At 38.6% G+C, this 21,314-nt stretch overlaps 1 protein-coding gene across 3 annotated transcripts in view; it reads left to right on the forward strand.

The window, feature by feature from the left end:
- RTTN (rotatin) overlaps positions 1-21,314 on the forward strand; it is a 161,933-nt gene that overhangs the window by 11,240 nt on the left and 129,379 nt on the right. For all 3 annotated transcript variants that reach the window (XM_040478586.1, XM_040478587.1, XM_040478588.1), the window contains exons 8-11: positions 298-463; positions 3,125-3,306; positions 5,530-5,645; positions 16,592-16,762. In XM_040478586.1, coding sequence (XP_040334520.1) covers positions 298-463; positions 3,125-3,306; positions 5,530-5,645; positions 16,592-16,762 — 635 coding nt within the window. The remainder of the gene's footprint in view (positions 1-297; positions 464-3,124; positions 3,307-5,529; positions 5,646-16,591; positions 16,763-21,314) is intronic.

The following is a 21,314-nucleotide window of genomic DNA, read 5'->3' on the forward strand; positions in this document are numbered from 1 at the left end:
GTGGAGTTATGAGCAGGGATGTGCCTAATCTGCTGTTTTGCCTTGGTGGTCCCAAATGTTCCAAGTCAGTAATGCCGGCTAGAAGGCTGCATGTAATCAGGCCAGTTAGAGGTACACCTAATGTTAGATGCAAATGCTAAGTGAATACTTGCAGAAAAGGTTGACCTTTACTTTTACCCCAAGAGAAGCATTTCTACTATTTTAACTTTGTTACTGTTTTTTGAAAGAATGATGTAAATTATTCATAATCATAATTTGTCTCTACTGAGAGATAATTTTTTTCTTTTTTCCTCTCAGATACAGTTTCCCAAAATTCTTCTTTGTCTTATTGTCATGAAGCTAGAGTTATTCATCATTCCCAGAATCCTTCTCCAGGAAGCAGTAGCCCCCGGCCTTCTGTGGTTGGACGCACAGGTCAGCGACCCAGGGGAGACGGTCAGGATTGGGACGCAGTGTCTTCCAGGTGACTGTTGAAAAGCCCAGTTAACTTGTGTGTGTGTATTTTACTTTGAGAGGGAGATTAACGTTTTTCTCTGTCTTCTCTCTTGGAAAATTACCACAGGTATTGGCCTTGTGTTAAACTAGTGGTTTTCATAGTTTTTTGACCATGACCCGTAGTACGAAATAATATTACAGGCAACTCAATACTCAGTACACAGACGTATGCTCTATATGTATGTGCATGTGTGTATGTTTCTCTGTGTGTGTGTATGTTTCCCTGTGTGTGTGTCTGTGTGTGTGTCCCTGCCAAAACAAGATGTTCACAAAATAGTACTTTGATTCCATATGCTACATAGTGAGCTATATTTTCTCTTCCTTTCTATTTCATTAGAAAAAGAATGAGGATTCTGGCCCATTTAATTGTTTTTATTAGCCGTAGATGAAATGTGATCTAGTTTAAAAGCATAGCTTTAAATGATAGGTACATTTTGGTAAGATTTAATTTTTTTAAATGTTTTATTTATTTTGAGAGAGAGGGCACACGTGTGTGAGAGGGAGAGGGAGGGGGAGGCGGGAGAAGGAGAGAGGGAGAATGTAAAACAGGCTTCACGCTCAGAGCAGAGCCCATCGTGGGGCTCAATCTCTTGTGTCTGATCCAGACCTGAGCCAGAATCAAGAGTTGGACGCTTAACTGACTGAGCCACCCAGGTGCCTCTTTGGTAATATTTTAAACCCATATTTGTGACTCTAACCGTAAGTTTTAAAAGATTTTTGAAAGTTTATTTACTTATTTTGAGAGCAAGACGAGTGAGCAGGGGAGGGGCAGAGAGAGAGGGAGAGACAAAGAATATCCCAAGCAGGTTCCACACCATCAGCACGGAGCCTGACGTGGGGCTCGAACTCATGAACCACATCATGACCTGAGCTGGAACCAAGAGTTGGGCATTTAACTGTCTGAGCCACCCAGGTGCCCCTCTAATCATAATTTGGGTGTATCAGTATTTACTATTAAAGGGAATGATTGGAGACTATAAAGGAAAGTTCCTTTAAAGTGCACAATTTATGGTATTTTACTCATTTGTGTAAATACAGATTTCTACACATCAGCTTTGCTTAAAGGGGCTGGCGTGGTGTTTGTGTGTTAGCTCATTCTTATGCCACAAGCATCTTATAAACATGTTAGTCTCTTTGGTGTCGTTCTAATAAATGCTCAGTGAGATGAACGCTTGTCTGTTGGCGTCATTATTTTCTCACGATGCTGCTGCCACCAACTGACACTGACTGATGCTGGCTGCGTGCTTGGTGTTACCCCGAGTGCCGTACGTGCTTCATGGCCTTCCGTTGTCCTCCGGGTCCTATGATAGCATTGGTATCATCATCCTTGTACAGGAAAGCCTGGTTCGGAGGTGCAGGGAGCCTTACCCCAGCTCATACAGTTGGTGAGAGGGCAGGGGTGTAGACAGTATGATCTGAGAGCCTGTGCTCCTGACCCTTCCGTAGGAGCTGGTGTTGGTCAGGCACGGCTTTTCTCGTTACTCTTCCAGAGCCTGTCTGCCTCATTCTCTAAGCTGTATCTAGTGTGCTATATCTAATGCTTCTGAATTTTCGCTCCTGAGTGAACACCTTCCTCAAGGGGCCTTTGAGACTTAGAGAGAAGCCCACCTCATTTTCATATTTTGGGATGTTGAAATTGAACAAATGGCAAAACATAGATTTTGGGAGTTTTACGTGCTCAACAGCATTAGTGTATCTGTGGTTCAGCTTCGATTGTGGATAACATTAAAAGTCAAAAATTTGAGGTCCTTGGTAATTGTGAGGTTCAGGCCTTTCTATAGCACTTTATTGGGGCGCCTGGGTGGCTCAGTCGGTTGGGCGGCCGACTTCAGCTCAGGTCATGATCTCGCGGTCCGTGAGTTCGAGCCCCGCATCGGGCTCTGTGCTGACAGCTCAGAGCCTGGAGCCCGTTTCAGATTCTGTGTCTCCCTCTCTCTGACCCTCCCCCGTTCATGCTTTGTCTCTCTCTGTCTCAAAAATAAATAAACGTTAAAAAAAAAAAAATTAAAAAAAAAATATAGCACTTTATCCCCACGCCATCACTTTACATCTAAGGTAGGAATTTTTAATGAAGAAAGCCAAGAAAGGTGGGATGTTCTGCTCTTTGGTACATTTTCAAAATCATTACGTGATGTTGAGTGCACTAAATGAAGTCATTCATTTCTCCTCATATTTTTCTGGCATTTTCTAGCATTCTCCGGTTGTGAACATTGGCTCACTTAGAACATTTGGTGAAAATCACAGAAAATCTAGGAAACTATGTAAATGATTCAGTTTTGCCTCTATAAGTTGATTACAGAAGAACTTTGCTCTGAATTGGCTTGCTCTTCTGTAGAAATGAACAGGTTCTTAGTGCTCATGTTGACTGCTACTACAGGAATTCTGAGACCATCCCTTTTGAAAAGCAATATATATAAATGCGTTTTTGGTTTCGCTTACGATTTGAGCCATCTTTATGGAGTTTAGTCTCATAAATTTGTCAAGGTTTCACAGATCTGAGCACAGTTGTTGCGTGAGGCAGTATGGTTATGTCCAGCGTGGGGCTTTTAATGTGCCAGACAGCAGATAGGCGGTACAGCTCTTTGTGGCCGTTTCCATACTCAAGGACTGTCGTTTGTTTACTTTCCAGTGGGAGCGGGAGTCATGCTCCTGTCAACTCCAGGGTATCTGTGCCTTCACCTGTGGACGTGGTGCACATAGACCTGCCGGAGCTGGAGACCGAAGATGCGCTGGAGCTGCCATTCCTCCAGCTCAGTCTTCCCCAGTTCTGTGTCTCTGTTCTGGAATCAGCAGTTCCTCTCTTAAGAACAGGTTAGTTGTTTTCAAAGTCACAGTTCTTTTTGTATGATTGGTGTTTGTTTTGTCCGTTTTCTGGGACTCTTAGTTTTCTTCCTTTCATCTTCTGTGTTGGGATCTTTAGAACTTGTATTTACGTATCTTTTGGGACACAAATCCTTAAGAACTTAGTAAAGCCTTTATTGTCTTCTAAGTAAATGTGGATGCCCTTCCATTCGTGGCTTTTCATTGCCCAGGCTTCCACCTCTGTATGGCTGAACGTAAGCACTGAAAGGACAGTGTGGCTGGGTTCAGTTAGAGAAGGTGGGCGAGCATGAATAGATCAGGACAAAAGGATCTTCGGCTTTTGCCCTTTGGAAACTTTTTGAGTTGCTCTCAGTTATTCAGTCTTCCCACTCAGTTCGTAGTAAGCCGTGAAACATGTGAAAAATAGAAATAAACCCCAGAGTAGATTCTTACCTTTGTAGTCATTTCTTTTTCTAAAGACCCCACACCCCAAAGCCCCCAAACATTCTGGAGTTGCTTTTTCTCTCAAATGTGCTGGGTAGATTTGCAAAGATGTACTGAAGTATGCATTGTAAGGTAGTTGTAATTCTAGTAAAGGATGATGAGAACGGTAACAGCGTGGCTGCTGTCCCACGGAGTCTGGTCCTGACAGTGGTTCCCGCGGGACTTCCTGCCTCGCTCAGCCATCACGTTCGGCCTCGTGTGCGTCACCGCACGTGCTCCTCTCACAGCCATTTTATCTTTCCATAAGTGCTAGTTACTACTTTGTCTCTATTTTACAAATGAGAAACCTGCGGTTTAGAGTGGTTTAGAAGCCGATCCAAAGGCAAGCAGCTAAAACACAGGCTTGAACCCAACATCCACGCTCTTAAGACCTTAGCATATTGCGAGCAGTAATGATTTTTTATTCTGTAACTCTATACATTTTTTGTAGTTGATAACCTTGTTGAGATATGAATACAAGATAAACAAGATTTGCCTTTTTTGCTTTGTAACGGCTCAATAAAAAATCTATCCCGTTTGAATGGTTCTTTAAGCTCTGTGGCTTATTTTTGCCTGCTTGAAGGTGGTGGTGAGGGAAGCAGGACGTAGGGCTGTATTTGGGAAGCATTAAACATTTTTTTATCCTGTGGAAAACCATATACCCTAACTTACCATAGACTGAATAACTGCTTCCAGGAGTTAGAAGGACACAGTAATTCACGTACTCGTAATGTGAAATGAAGGAGGAGCGGAACTTTGGCATCATAAAGTGTACACGTTTGTCTGCGTGGTAGACTGAGAAGAGTAGTTTTAGATGTAATGATTTTGCATTTAACCTTTTCTTAATTTGCTGTAAAAAGTCACGTTGATAATTATAAAGCTATATCTTGGTACATAAAATTTTCTAAATGTCCTCTTGCCCTTTTGTGATAAATTATTGCGTTATTTGTAATTATTCAATATCATAAGAGATTTCCAAGAGAACTTGCTGCAGCTGTTCTAAAGAAACAATTAATCTGGACCCTTATGATCTGGTAGTTTGTTTTACTTCTTTCATTGGAAATTGACCTCTGGTATATGGGGCAGGAAAGTCTTGATTGAATATTCACCTCACTTGTGATTTTGAATAGTGGAACTCCTATGATACTCTGTGGAGAAAAGAGATTGCGACGGCACAGTTTCTTTTGGAATTTTTTTAGAGTTTTAAGTCAGTATAGGCTTGAGAACCTATTTCAGGTGGAATGTTTTGAAGTTTCTTCAACAAACACCATCATGGACATTTATTCCTTTAGTTGGTCCAGTCCAAGCTCAGCTTCCCAGGCAACTCAGGTGTGGTGTAATACTTCTGACAAGGCTGGAGTCTTCTAGCGCTAAATAGAATAACAGAATGCATTTTCTAAACCTCACCTGGTGCTTTGTCACCTATTACATGTAACACGGAAGGTCTTGGAATTAGAAACATTTTAATCTAAGGGCATTTTTAGTTGGATTTGCTACTTTCTTTTGGAATATCTTTCTTAGTTATGAGCACACTTGATGTGTTGTGGTTAAATAGTATTGTGAATGGAACAGAAGTGTTAATGGTGATTGTAGATTCTGACTTTCCTATTCATGTCCTTCAATGATTCTGAAGTCACCAAAAAAATTAAACGAGTTTGGGGCATGGCTAATGAGAGGATTGAGCAGTATGATATCTAGATGTTCATTTGAAAGTTAACTTTTTTTCTTCTCTCCTATTTATATTCCTAGGTAGTAGACAAATGATAATAAGAGTTCTGGAATTGCTTGCAGAGGATGTGATACTTATTGGTGAAGCAATTTCAGCAGATATCTGGGATGACAGCAGCCTCTTTGCTATAGATATGGTGAGAATCAGTATTTTCTTTGGGATATGATAAATAGTATCTTATTTTATTTTAGTCTTTCTAAGCTGGTTTTATTTTCTCATTAGTCTTTGAGAGCTTTCAGATACAGTATGTTTCAGGCTTATTTTGTGCATTCTGCAGTAGGCCATTTCTCTAGAAAATCTGATTACTGTCATAAATTAATTAGTTTTTTGATTCTGGTTACTTGTAACGGGGGAATGTATATCAAGATCAAAAGCAGGCCAGTGGGGTACTTACAGCTACTGTGATGTCATTTTTTTGTTTAGTAATTGAACTAGGAATATGTATTTAAAAAATATAAGTTCAGATTGCTATTTCTCGGATTTTAAACTTGTATTTCTTTGCTTATACTTGTATTGTTGCTCATAGAAAGTCTTAGTTCTTAGCAACAGCAACATAACTGCTTGTTAGCTTTAACCTTCAGCATATACCAAGTGGTTTCAGAATAGCAATGTTAGTATCACTGTGGTCAGTAACTGATAAAGTTCAAGATTTCTTTGCGGTTCTTTTTGACTTAGACCAAATCTCATTAAGAATATACAGAAAAACAATTGTGCCTTGAAGTCACTTCGAAGACTTTTCTGTTTCCAATTTGTTGTACAGTTAGATTTGTTTTCATTTGTTTTTACTTCTGGGAATTGTTTTCTCCTCACCAACACGTAACTCAGGTGTTTCCCTGCCATCTTGTTTTCTGGCTTATTGTTTCTGTTTTTATTTTAGTTTTTACAAATGTAAGCAGGTTTGCTCTTCCCACTTCTTACATAAATGATAGAGTGTCATATATGGTTTTACACCTTATTTTTATAACTTAAAAATACATCCTGTGTGCACAGAATCATAGGTATGGAGAGTTTTCCATGTCCACATGTGGAGGTATTCATCATGCTTTTTCATAGGCTGCACGTGTTTCAGTGTGTGTTTATTCACCCAGTCTCCTATTGATGGACACAATTTCTAATATAAATTATGCGATATGCATAATGTGCATATGTCATTTCATACATGTACAAGTGTGTTTCTAGGGTAGATTTCTTTAAGTAGGATCGCTCTATCAAAAAGGTTGTCGGAGAGAGAGTGGATATGGGGACGGGCAAAGTGGGTACAGGCTTCTAATTATGGAATATCTAAGTCATGGTGATGAAAGGTACAGCACGGGGGATACGATCAGTGATCCTGTAATAGCATGTATGGTGATGGATGGTAGCTACACTTGTGAGCATAGCATCAGGCACAGAGTTGGGGAGTCACTGTATTGTACACCTGAAAACTAAATGTAACATTGTATGTCAACTATACTTCAATTAAAAAAGTAAATGAATTTTAAATTGTAGATATTTTTGCATTCTCCTCTTCAGCTACACCACTGCATTCACTCTCCAGCAGTTTATTAGAAAGTGTTTTCTCCTATACACTCAGCAACAGGGTTTATGGTCAGACCTCAGATTTTTGCCATTCTGCTAATTGATACATGAAATGTCTGTCAGTGTAGGATTAGTTTGTTCTTCTCTATTAGTAAAGTGGAGCATCTTTTTGTAACTTTGAGGGTCATTTTCATTTCTTTTTCTGTGAACATTCCTAGCATTTATCCACTTTTCTCTCGGGTCATTGGTCTTTTGTTCTTTTAACTGACTTCCATGAGCTCTTTATATATTAAGAACATTGGCTTTCCAAGACAGGTTGCAATATTTTTCCTTCTGTTTTTTTTTTTTTTTTGACTTTGCAAATGATGCTTTTGACGGTGCAGAAGCTTTATTCATTTGTTTATTTAAAAAAATTTGTTTTTAGTGTTTTATTTATTTTTGAGACAGAGACAGAACATGAGCAAGGGAGGGGCAGAGAGAGAGGGAGACAGAATCCGAAGCAGGCTTCAGGCTCTGAGATGTCAGCATAGAGCCTGACGCAGGACTCAAACTCACGAACCACGGGATCATGACTTGAGCTGAGGTCAGATGCCCAACCGGCTGAGCCACCCAGGCACCCCTCATTTGTTTATTTTTATATAGCTGTCTTTATCAGGTTATTTTTGAAAAATTGGTTCTGGATTTTGAATCATGGTTAGATTTTCTCCACACCTTGGGGAAAATGTGCTATATCTATTTCTTGAAGTCTACATTTTTGTCTTTCAAAAGTATTTTTCTCATATAGATTTTGCACATTTCTTAGTATTTATTCATTTATATGTGTGTGAATGTATATGTACATGGGTGTTTAACATCTTTATCGAAGTATAATTGACATATAGTAAACTGCACATGTTTTTTAAAGTTAAAAAAAATTTTTTTTAAATGTTTATTTCTCTTTGATAGAGGGAGACAGAGCACAAGTGGGGAGGGGCAGAGAGAGAGGGAGACACAGAATCCGAAGCAGACTCCAGGCTCTGAACTGTCAGCACAGAGCCTGACATGGGGCTTTAACCCACAAACTGTGAGATCATGACCTGAGCCAAAGTTGGATGCTTAACTGATTGAGCCACCCAGGCGCCCCTGAAAGAAGTGTTTTGATTAGGCATGACTGATCAACATGTGTACAGGAACCTCAAAACCGTTATATTACAGCATTATTTTCATAAATCTGTAAACTACCAGAGAAATCTCCATGTAATTGGAAACCATACCCTTTTGTACATTTCAGTATATCACAAATCATTTTTCATTTTATATATTCAGTTTTAAAATTATCGTCTGATTTCTTTGAAGGACTGATATTCTATCTTTTCTATTAGAGCAAAATTTATTCATCACAAAAATATACACTGTTTCCTATAGTTGCCAATTTTTTTCTCTTTATGTTATTTTGACTAAGATCTTTGTTTTATTAAACTTTGTTATAGGCTACCTGATCCTTGTAAATCGGGATTAGAACATAAAAAACAAACAAAATACTGTTTTTACTTAATACCAATACCCATGTGTGGAAATCTTAGACCTTGAAGCACACACACACACATAATACACACACATCTCTTGAAAAGAAAAATACATTTTACAAAGGTTTAATAACATTGTTTCAGGTACTTCAATTTACCCATAAAATAGGGATGATAGTTCTTAATTTTTCTTTAGTTCTTAGGGTTATCATACTATTTGGTAGTACTTTTAGAAGATTTTCACATATTGAAGGTTTTCAACAAGTGATTTTTTTTTTTCTTTGAAGTGTGAAGAATGTTTTATCAGTTGCTTCTTAAATTAACTTAAAATTTCTTGGCCAGAACATTTATCTGTAAAAGTTAGTCATTCACTTTTAACTTTTGGCTGCTGATGTTTTATGATTCAATGAATTATTTTTACTTTAAAGGTTAAATCTGTTGTAGAAGTGCCAATTGGTATGATAGAAATGTTAAATAAAACAGTACTGCTTAAAATTATATCTAATTTACTTTACTGGTTTAAGAGAATAAATGCCTCCTAGGAAAAGAATCTTATTCCTTTGGGTATATGTTAATAGAAGCAAACAATAGAGTTTCGTAATGTCCCTACTTTTACCAAGTTTAAAATGGAAGGTAGGAACAGTATTTTTGTTGAGTCATTAAAGGAACAAGATAATATATGTGTTGCTACCAATTCAGAAAGTAAATATCTGAGGATATCTAATCAAATCTTTAGACCTTTCCAAATAGTGCTGATAGCAGTCTGGTACTCCATACCTCAGTTATGTAGGCATAACTGTAGGCATAGTCAAAGGAACCTGCCCACCCCCCACATTGAATGTTTTTATTTCCCTTGAAGTAAATAAAAGACAAAAATATTTTTACTGAACTTTTTATATTTTGTTAAGATAAAAAATGTTTTTTTTTTTTTTTAATATTTATTTTTGAGAGAGAGAGACAGAGACAGAGACAGAGACAGAGACAGAGCATGAGCAGGGGAGGGGTAGAGAGAGAGGGAGTCACAGAATCAGAAGCAGGCCCCAGGCTCTGAGCTCTGAGCTGTCAGCATTGAGCCCAAGGTGGGGCCTAAACTCACAGGGGGTGAGTTCATGATGTGAGCCAAAGTCAGATGCATAACCGACTAAGTTACCCAAGCCCACCTAAAAAATTTATTGTTAAGTACTTATAAAGGTTAGGTTGACCTAAAGAATGTGATTCCTTCTTTTCTTCCCTTTGAATTCAAGTCTGTTTTATCTTCATTCACATGGTAAATTCCATTCAAGGAGTGAGAATCTTTACCTCATGCCATATAACCCCAGACTCCTGGGGCTGTCTTCTGTTCATGTTTTGCCTTTCTCCTCTCTGTGGCTCCTGTCATTGCAATGTCATGAAAAACAGTCTTTTCTCCTTATTTATGACTCATTGCGTCCACATTGTCATCTGACCTGCTGGTAACAGTTGTTCAGGCTTGTTGAAGACTTGCTGGTTGGAGTTTAAGTGGGGCCGAAAGCATCGTGAACACAGCTAGAGAGAAGGGCTTTGTGCCCAGTAAGGGCTCACTAAGGGTGAGTGAACCAGACTGTGAATTTATAATTGGGTGAGTGGAATCTCTAATTAGCATATGCCTTCCTGCTGCTGCCACCAGTCCAGAGACCGTGATTTTAGTTCACCAGACATTTCTTGATTGCCTATTATATGCTAGGCACTGGGGGTGGAAGATGAATAAGAGGCTGTTCTTTTCACTCTTATGGGAGATAGATACTTCTGTTGTGACACTCGTAAAACAGAGGTAAGCCTAGAGGGGTAATAGTTCGCCAAAGATAGTTTAAGGATAGCTCTTACTCCGTCGTGGTCATTGTTTAAGCACTCTGTGTTTATGAAGCCACTTAATCTTCAGGACCCTCTAAGGTGGGTAATACATGTTATAGATGAGAAAATGGAAGCTGATTCTTTTTCAAGGTCACTTTAGGATTCTGTGTTTTCAATCATGTTTTATTGCCAAGGATACCACGACACCAGTCCCAACTTAGAATCTCAGGGAAAGCCTTTTTGTAGATCATGACTGAACTGAGTCTGAAATTGTAAGATTTGGGTCAGCAAATAAAGGTAGGGCTTTTATCTGGCAGAGAGGAGGGGAATGAGAGGGAGGAAGGCGTAGTGCTCACTGGTGGTGAGGGGGAGGACTGGTGAGGGCAAGCAAGCAAGACAGCATAAAACTCAAGGTGGAAGATACGGGAGAGACGCTGGTCGGCTACAGAGTCTGCTCTTAGAGGGCTTTCTACTTGATGCTGAGTGTTTTGGCCTCCCTTCCGAGGGCAGGATGAGCTTGCTCTTCTGCGGGAGAATGCTTGCTGAGGTTTGCGCATGCCACGGTGGGTGGGCGAGGTGGTGGGGCCTGTGGTGGGCTGTGGTGACGGGTGTGGTGGTGGGCGCGTGGTGGGCCGCCGTGGAAGGCAAGTGTGGAGGATGAGGCTGGAAGCATTGTGGGGGACAGCCCCACCTGGGTGCTCGCTTCAGATGCTTCACAGTATCTACCACTTATTTTATAGTGTGTGGATACCTAGTGCAGAAATTGTGTTTACAATATAAATTCTGTCTTACTGAGACTATTTGGAATATTTTGCTAATCTGATTTAATTCTGTACCTTCTTTTCGTAATAACAATGAATATCCTCTGAAAACTGGCCTCCCTCCCCCTCCATCAACTACTTCATAGCCTTTTGAACATTTTTAGCCCAACAAATTAAAACTGTGGACTAGTTTCTGTTGTTTTTTAATCCTTTCTTTTCTTAAAACGTTACCACCCTGCCTTTTATTTTGCTTAGAAGAAGTGCTGGGAATAGTGAAAATTGCAAGCCTGATTCTTTTTTTTTTTTTCTTTTTTCCTTTTTAAATTTAAATCCGAGTTAGTTAACATATAGTGTAATAACGATTTCAGGAATAGAATTTAGTGATTCATCACTACATATGACACCCAGTGCTCATCCCAACAAGTGTCCTCCTTGATGCCCATCACCCATTTAGCCCATCCCCCCACCCACCTCCCTCCATCAACTCTTCAGTTTTTTCTCTGTATTTAAGAATCTTTTATGGTTTGTCTCCCTCTCTGATTTTAATCATATCTTTGCCTTTCTTCCTCTATGCTCATCTGTTTTGTTTCTTCCTTTTTTTTTTTTAAATGTTTATTTCTGAGAGCGAGAGAGACAGACAAAGTATGAGCAGGGGAGGGACAGAGAGAGAGGGCGACACAGAATCCGAAAGTCTTCATGCTCCAACGTGGGGCTCGAACTCATGAACTTCAAGATCATGACCTGAGCCTAAGTTGGACTTAACCCACTGAGCCACCCAGGCACCCCCATCTGTTTTGTTTCTTAAATTCCACATATGAGTGAGATCATATAATATTTGTCTTTCTCTGACTGACTTATTTCGTTTAGCATAAACACTTTAGTGCCATCCACTTTGTTGCAAATGGCAAGGTTTCATTCTTTTGTTGTTGTATTTAAATTTTTTTAAACATTTATTTATTTTTGAGAGATAGAGACGGAGCATGAGTCGGGGAGGGGCACAGAGAGAGGGAGACGCAGAATCCAAAGCAGGCTCTAGGCTCTGAGCTGACAGCACAGAGCCTGACGTGAGGCTCTAAACCACAAACTGTGAGATAATACCTGAGCCCAAGTTGGATGCTTAATTGACTGAGCCTCCCAGGTGCCCCAAGATTTCATTCTTTTTGATCACCAAGTATTATTCCATTGTATGTATGTATATATATATATATATACCACATTTTCTTTATCCATTCATCAGTCTATAGGCATTTGGACTCTTTCCATACTTTGGCTGTTGTTGATAGTGCTGCTATAAACATTGGGGTGCATGTGCCCCTTTGAGTAAGCATTCCTGTGTCCTTTGGATAAATGCCTAGTAGTACAATTGCTGGGTTGTAGGGTAGTCCTATTTTTAATTTTTTTGAGGAATCTCCATACTGTTTTCCAGAGTGGCTGCACCAGTTTGCATTCCCACCAACAGAGCACAAGGGTTCCTCTTTGCATCCTCGCTAACATCTGTTGTTGCCTGAATTGTTAATTTTAGCCATTCTGACAGGTGTGAGGTGGTATCTCATGGTGGTTTTGATTTGTATTTCCCTGATGATGAGTGATGTTGGGCATCTTTTTATGTGTCTGTTACCCATCTGGATGTCTTCTTTGGAGAAGTGTCTATTCATGCCTTTTGCCCATTTCTTCACTGGATTATTTGTTTTTTGGATGTTGAGTTTGGTAAGTTCTTTATAGATTTGGATACTAATCCTTTATCCGATATGTCATTTGCAAATATCTTCTCTCCCATTCTGTCCTGTCGGTTGCCTTTCAGTTTTGCTGATTATCTCCTTTGCTGTGCAGAAGCTTTTAATTTTGATGAGATCCCAATATTTCATTTTTGCTTTTATTTCCGTTGCCTCTGGAGACATGTCAAGTAAGAAGTTGCTGTGGCAGAGGTCAAAGAGGTTGTTGCCTGATTTCTCCTCGAGGATTTTGATGGCTTCCTGTCTTACGTTTAGGTCTTTCATCCATTTTGAGTTTATTTTTGTGTATGGTGTAAGAAAGTGTCCAGGTTCATACTTCTGCATGTTGCTGTCCAGTTTTCCTAGCATCATTTGCTGAAGAGACCATCTTTTTTTCCATTGGATATTCTTTCATGGTTTGTCAAAGATCAGTTGGCCATACATTTGTGGGTCCATTTCTGGGTTCTCTGTTCTGTTTCATTGATCTGTGGGTCTGTTTTGGTGCCAGTACCATACTGTCTTGATGATTATAGCTTTGTAATACAGCTTGAAGTCTGGAATTGTGATGGCTGCGGCTTTGGTTTTCTTTTTCAGGATTGCTTTGGCTATTCAGGGTCTTTTCTGGTTCCATACAAATTTTAGAGTTTGTTCTAGCTCTGTGAAGAATGCTGGTGTTATTTTGATAGGGATTGCACAAGCCTGATTATTGTAGTACTTTCTTTTTATACTATTTTGAGAAGCACTCAATTCATCTTTGGGCTTATTAAGGTTATTTGAAACAGTTTCACAAGAAAATAGACTTTTTAGAAAAAGCTCTATAATACTGAGATCTTCAATTAATGTTCATGAATTTAAATTACAAATTGTCAAAGTTAATGTTGAATAACATATATTGTTTGTAGGTATATAAAAGTAGTATTTTAATGGAGAAGTGCTAGGTGGAAGAATTGTCTGTCAATATTAATACTGTTACTGTGTTTCTAGTTTGTTTTCTTTGGGCTGGTAGTTATTAATATAATGGCCTCTGATTTAAATTTTACTAATTTTTAGTTTTCTTGGGATTAGAGAAGATAGCCTTAAATATATACTGAATTTTTCATTGTGGGTGAATAAATAGTTTCTGCCAGTGTTTCTTGGAAACGTGAGGAGTTGTAGTCTTTGAAATGATCAAAGTTTATATCTACTTATTTATAAATTAAGCTAAAAATGACTGGGCTAAAACCTGTTAAACCATCTTTGTTTCAATAACAGATTTTGCTTGATATTGTTTGTTTTTCAGACCACAAAGACTCAATTCATATTGGGTCTTTGCTCTTAATTATGCATTTCATCAAGAGAAAATAACCCCCTTTATCCAATTTTTTTTGCCCCTAATTATTCATTATTCATACTTCATAGATTTTGCTCATATTTTACTACACATTTAATTTTTAACCTTTTATGTGCAAAGATAAAGATGTCCTTTTATTTTTATTTTTTATTTTTAAAATGTTTTTAAGATGTCTTTTTTAAAATATGTGTCAATTATTAATTTTGTTTTTTCCTTCAACATGAAATCTCATTTGATTTATAGGAAAATTTAAACACTTTTTTTGAGAGAGTGAGAGAGAGAGAGAGAGAGAGACAGAGAGAGAGACAGAGGATGAGCAGAGGAGGGAGAGAAGGGGAGAGAAAGAATGTTAAGCAGGCTCCATGCTCGTTGAGCCTGACACGAGGTTTGATCCTACTACCCTGGGATCACGACCTGAGCTGAAATCAAGAACTGGACCCTTACCCGACTGAGCCACCCAGGCGCCCCCATTTTAATCCTTTTTGAGTGTATAATTCAGTGGCATTACATACATTTACATTGTTGTACAATCATTACCATTTTCTATCGCCAAAAGTTTTCTGTTATCTCCAACGGAAACTCTGTACCCACTAAACAATAACTCCTTTTCCCCCTTTCCCCAGGCCCCAGGTAACTTCTATCCTGCGTTTTTCTTTATGAATTTGACTGTTGTAGACACCTGGCCTAAGTGTAATGAATCATTCACTATTAGTCTTTCTGTATCTGGCTTATTTTACTTACCGTGATGTTTTCAAGGCTCATTCATGTGTCATGTGCCAGAATTTCATTCCTTTTTAAGGCTGAATGACATTTCACTGTACATGCAGACAGCATACCACATTTTGTTTATCTGCTCGTATGTTGATTGACACTTTTCCAACTTTTGGCTGTTGTGAACAATGTTTCTGTGAACATTAATGTATAAGTATGTGTTTGAGTCCCTGCTTTTGATTCTTGTAGGTCTGTTACCCAGAAATGAAATTGCAAGATCACATAGTGATTCTGTGTTTAATTTTTGAGGAACTGCCATATTGTTTCCATAGTAATGGCGCCATTTTACATCCTTACCAGCAAGTCACAGAGGTTCCAGTTTCTCTGCATCACCAACACTTAATATTTGTCTTTTTGTTTTGTTTTGTTTCAAGTTTTTATTTAAATTTTAGATAGTTAACATATAGTGTAATACTGGTTTCAGGAGTAGAATTTAATGATTCATCACTTACATGTAACACCCAGTCCTCACCCAACAAGTGCCTTCCCATTTAACCCATCCCCCCTTCAGCAACCCTCAGTTTGTTCTCTATTGTGAAGAGTCTCTTATGGTTTGCCTCCCTCTCTCTCTCTTTTTTTTTTTCCTTCCCCTGTGTTCATTTGTTTTGTTTCTTAAATTCCACATGTGAGTGAAATCACATGGTGTTTGCTTTTCTCTGGCTGACTTACTTACCTTTGCGTAACACACTCCAGCTCCACTCATGTTAATAGCCATCCTAATGGGGGTGAAGCAGGATCTCACTGTAGCTTTGATCTTTTATATAATTTTTTTTTTTAGGCCTCATACCTTTTAGTTTGCTTCCAGTATATTCATCCTTGCATGAAAAAATTTCTGGCATACATTTTTATCCTTAGTTTACAGAGTATTTCCTGTTTTTGTTTTCATATATCCTCAGTGGAAAGGTGAGAGTGAGGTCTCCATTGCTCTTTTGTTCTGTCTTAGTGATGCTGTCCTTTTACCAGCTAGTTTATGGGGGAATGTCAGCACATAGAAGATGTATTTTGGTCTCTATCATTATTGATTCGCAAGTTAGCTTTCTCTTTGTAGTTTATGTATGTCTTTCAATTTAAAGGATATAACTTCTAGTTAAGTAGTAACTTACCTAGAAGTTTCTGATGGCAGAACATTTGCCTTGAAACAGCCTTTTTTACGTGAAGAGAGAACTCATAGGGTTTGCTGTTTAATTGTTTTGTAATTATATGACTTTCCCTGTCACATTTCTTTAGTAATTTTAGGATCAGTTTGAGGGCAGGGATGTCTCTTGTAGTCATGCATTTCCCCCCCACTATACCTGCCACTGTGTTAAGTATACAGTAGGCCTAATAAATACTTTGTGAGAGATTTACATGCTGATTTTGAACTTGTAACAATTAAGTATTAGAAACTAGGAGGAATTTATGCTTCATTAAACTTTTTTATTTATTTTTATTCATTATTACAATTCATATTAAATATGTAAATATTGTTAGTTTAGAAAACTTTAGGTGTGCCTATTATGCACTGGTAGTATTTTAAATTATTTCAGCAGGTATTGATTATTCTTATAGGGAGGAAGAAGTTTTTGTTTGGGTTTGTTTTGTTATTTGTCATACTATTGTAAATTATTCTCCATGAAATTTTCCATACTGGCTCCTGAAATTGGTTGTTCTCCCATTTCGTGTTTAAATGTCTGCAGAAAGAGAAGCTGCTCATGGTGCTGGCGTCCCTGGGAGATGCCATGTGCTACCATAAAAGTGGTGCCAGTTCAGACCAGCCGGAGGCGGTGCTGGTGCATCACCGGATGGCCTTTGTGAGCACTTCTCTGTTCGCGGTCCGAGTCCTGCAGGCGCTTCTCCCTGTTGAAAAGGTGAGGGTGGTAATGTTCCTTGTGGTTTATTGAATGTTACAAGTAAGTGCTCAGTTGTAAATTTCCTGTGATCATTTCATGATTTCTAATGATATTAGAAAGGTAGTAATTGAGAAAGACTAACATGTTTGAACAGTTTTGACAAGTCATTTGATAGAAAAAAAATTACTTCTAAAAAAAAATTCCTTTTTAGGTAACTTCTTAAAATTGTGGTGTAACATGTTTAGAAAAGTACACCGTTCAGTGCATTTTTACAATGCACTGTATTAAAGTGTTTAAAAAGTGACCACCACCCCAGAACATGAAATACAATGTTACCAGCATTTCAGAAGTCCCTTCCCATCAGTTACCTCTCATTCCTCTCTCCAAGCGGAACTTTCTTTCTGACTTCTGTCACTATCAATCAGTTTGTCTGTTTTTCAACATTACGTGAATGGAATTATAAGGTATGTACTCGCTCAAGACTTTTTTTTTTGAGATTCATCACTTTTGTTGCTTGTAGCAGTTGTTTTTTATATAACTGTATGTTAAAGATGATTTTAGTAGGTGTACATATTTCTTTTAAATCATTTCATGACTGGCTTTTTAAAGTTTATTTGTTTTGAGAGAGAGAGAAAGAGAGTAGGGGAGGGGCAGAGAGAGAGGGAGACAAAGAATCTGAAGCAGGTTCCAGGCTCTGAGCTGTCAGCACAGAACCCAATGCCGGGCTCAAACTCACAAACCCTTAGATCATAACCTGAGCCAAAGTCAGATGCTTAACCAACTGAGCCACCCAAGCGCCCCATGACTGTATTTTTAAATAGAGGTTATATCTCTGAATTTGAATGTTAGTTGTAAAACATCTCAAATTATTCATGCACACATATTTTATAGTGTACATACTGCAAAAAGAAAGGTGTGGCATGTTCTAGTGAAGGTATAGGAGAAATTACTGCAACTAAAGAACTATTTCCTGTGCCTTTTGATGTCCTTTGTTATAGACAAATATATAGCTGAAAAGTTAGTAGTGCTACATTAACTTGTTACTAAGTATTACAAATGATCGATTTATCTATAATATTGATGTAAAACATCAATTATACCATATAATTTTATTTATTGCTTTTTGACTATAGATTTTTTTTCATCTCTGTACTTATTTGGATAGGAATCAATTAAAGTAGAAATAAAAAATGTTTTATTTTGAGTTACTTCAGTTTTAGAATAATATAAAGCCTCTGTGTGTGTGTTAGTTTTTGAGGTTAGTTCTCTTTTTATTTATTAGTTTTTGTTTTTGAAGGCAAGTCACTATCTGTCAATTTGGTACCTTTCTTAAATACATAAATTGGCATTTCATTAGAATAGTAAATCAGGCCATGGAGGAGACTGTGATTAAGGTATTCGTTTATAGATGGTTATAATTGCTTTCATTAATAAAATAAGAACTTTAAAATGAGATGCAGACAAAAATCCTATTCCATTGCTGTTAAATTTCTTTCGGTTCATGATTATGCTGCCCTCTGCCTGTTGCTGGCTCACCAATAATTGAAATGGAGGTTGGATTCTGAAACTTTCAACCTGGAAAGTGGTTTTTAAATATTTGAGTTACCACCTGCCAAATATGTAAATTGGAAGTTGGAAAATGATAATGTGAATCTTTGTAGAGATTTCTTGGATTTGAAATTTGGACAAGATGACCTTGAAGGCCTTTTTGAAATGGATAATAATTGGTTTGAAAAGATTTTGAAAAATACCTATCAACAGGTTAAAACGATGAATTGGTAATCTTATGAAAAATGATCTGGTTGGATAAATCAATTTGGTAAAAATTAAGAGCTAAAAATACTGGCCCTGTGCTCGAAGCAGCATCCAGAGCATCGTCGGAAACTCTGGCTCTTTCTAAGCCAGCAGCCTGGGGATGCAGAAGAATTTATACCATAAGCCTTTGATTTTTTCACTGAGATATATATATCCCTAATAATTTGCTAAAGCTCATAGATTCAGAGCAGCACTTCTTAAAGTGTAATGTGCAAACAGATCACCTAGAGATCTCGTTAATGACATCTTGCATATTCTGATCCATTAGTTCTGCAGTTCTCACAAGCCCTTGGATGAGGCTGTGCCTGCTCTGAGTGGGAAGGTTCAGAGAAAGCAATGTTATATCCCTCCTATCCCCCCACCCCACCCGACTCCAGCCTTCGAGATAGTATTGTTGATTCTTTTTATCTAATAGTGGTGATGGATTTGCCCTGAAGTGGCTTCACTTTTAGTTCTGACTGCCAGGTGAATAATGCTGGTAAATGTAGGATGGCGGTCTTCAGTCTGTTGACTGTGATCAGTCCGCTGGACTATGCCAGGATTCAACCTGAGATTGGAGCATGGTGCTTTGAGTTGCTGAGATGAAGTTTCATGTGTAGGTATGGAGAGTGAAGATGTCAGAATTTCTTAGTGATGGGGTGAAAAGAAAGAAAGGAAATTAGTATTTATTACATGAGTGAGATCTGCTAAACATCTGCTTGGTGCTGAAAGCTCTTTTTAAACTAGAACACAGCACCTTTGGAGTTAGATCCGTGAGGCTTTAATATCTTAGCGCAGTGCCCAACTCCCAGTCTCCTTTGCTAATTCTTCTTTCTCTCTAACCTTTGAAAGGAATAGAAACCCAGGACTGACCCATTTGTGGTCTTTAAACAGCATCTGTTTGCCGACACCTCCTCAACTCATTGTTCCAGACCACATGTGTCACCTGAAGCACAAACTCATAGATTCAACATCCTTTTTGACGTCTTCACTTGGGTGATGATCGATGTTTCCAACATCACGTGTCTCAACCCTAATTCCTCACTTCTCTGGTCTTTCTACGGTCTTGCCTCTCTGGGTGGATAGCACCTTCGTTCTTCTGGTTGATCGTTGATCAGGCAGAACACTTAGAGTCATCCTTGATTCCTGTCTTTCACGTACACCTGGATCCAGTCCCTCCACAAAATTTCTCATTTCTTCCTTGACATCTGTCTGGAGTCTGAACCCTTCTTGCTGTTCGCACCGTTGTTACCTGAGTTCGAGGCACCTTTCTTGCCTAGGTTGTTGCAGCAGCTTGCTCATCTGTCTCTCACTTCCACCCTTGCCCTTTTCCGTCTGTTCCTGTAGGCTGCTCTTGATACTTGCTTGAAATTTCCCAGTGCTTCCCCAGGGGCAAGTCTTAAGATGACCCAGAGCCCTGCCTGATGTGTTCACCAGTGCCCTCAACCCCATCCCTCAGTGGTAACTGCACTGGCCTCCTTGTCTCTGGACCTTTGTACTTGGAGTTCACTCTTCTATGGGTGCTTTTCTGCCAGAGATTCAAATGCCACCCTATCAGAGAGGCCTTCCCTGCTGCTCTAGAGTGTAGCACTTCCCCCCCAGGTTGCTGTTTCTCTCCATCTTTCCCATCTCTTGTTGTTGTTTTCTGCCTTAGCACTTGCTGGCCACACCTGCTATCTTATGAAATATATCGATTTACTCTGCCTTCTCCACTGGAATGTTCCCTTCGTGAGGGTGGAGGTTCTGTTTGTTTCCTGCTGTGCCTCCAGGGTCTGGAATGACTCCTGGCATACTGTAGGGGAACATAGTAGGGGCCCAGCAAGTATTTGCTGAGTGAGCAAACCATAGGTGAGCAGATAATCTAGTTTGCCTCTCTTTTTCCCCCCTAAGAGAGTTCTTCACAGAATCATGAAATTTCTCTTGATTTTCTAATAGCTGCTGTCTTAATAGTTAGGGCTTTATTTCATGATTACATAGAACTAAAAATTTGATTCCTATAGTTTCTGATATTTATTTGGCAACTTTATTTGATTTTAGAAGCATCATTTAGCTGATTTAGCCCTTAATGTTAGATTTTCAGGCAGTTAATAATTATTCTTAAAATAGGATATGCATGAAATAAATGGTGACCAAGCCTGCCCTTTAATAAAGACAGCATTTCAGCCAAAGTAATAGGCTATGCCAAAAGATTTTCTCCAAACATTGAATTTTGAATCCTTTTTGTTTCCTTCATTCATAGAATCCTATCACCAAACTAGAATCATTAAAAAACAGAACCCAAAGAAACAGTTCTTTCAATTTTAAATCAATTGTTTTAAGGTTACAAAATGTATAATATTTCATTTGGGCATGTTAATTTTATACCAATTAAGGGTCACTCCTCTCTGAGTGTTTTAGAACTATGTAATTATTGTTGAATTTCTCCTTTCCCCTCTGAAATATGAACTAAACAAAAAATCAATTTCTGTTCAAATCAATCTATAGTTGTGTTTGATTTAGTGTTATTCAATTCAATATGTAGTTAATAAGCCCTGGGTTATGTGTTCAGCTTCAGTGGAGAAGTGCTCTTGTTTTCAGGACTTTATTGCATTATTCTGCAGATTTATGTGCACAGCATGAAATACTTAGATCAGAAAGCCTCCTGCCTTCAGTTTAGTAGCAGAGATATAAACAAGGTTCACGGCCTGGGGGGTGGGGAGAGTGACTCTGGTTGTTGGTTTGGGGAAGAAGGAACTATCCTGTGTGCCAGGCTTTTGGAAAGAGTTGAAATTTGGAC

This window comes from Herpailurus yagouaroundi, unplaced genomic scaffold (genome assembly GCF_014898765.1).
Source record: "Herpailurus yagouaroundi ecotype Mexico unplaced genomic scaffold, PumYag 142, whole genome shotgun sequence".
Classification (NCBI taxonomy): Eukaryota; Metazoa; Chordata; class Mammalia; order Carnivora; family Felidae; genus Herpailurus; species Herpailurus yagouaroundi.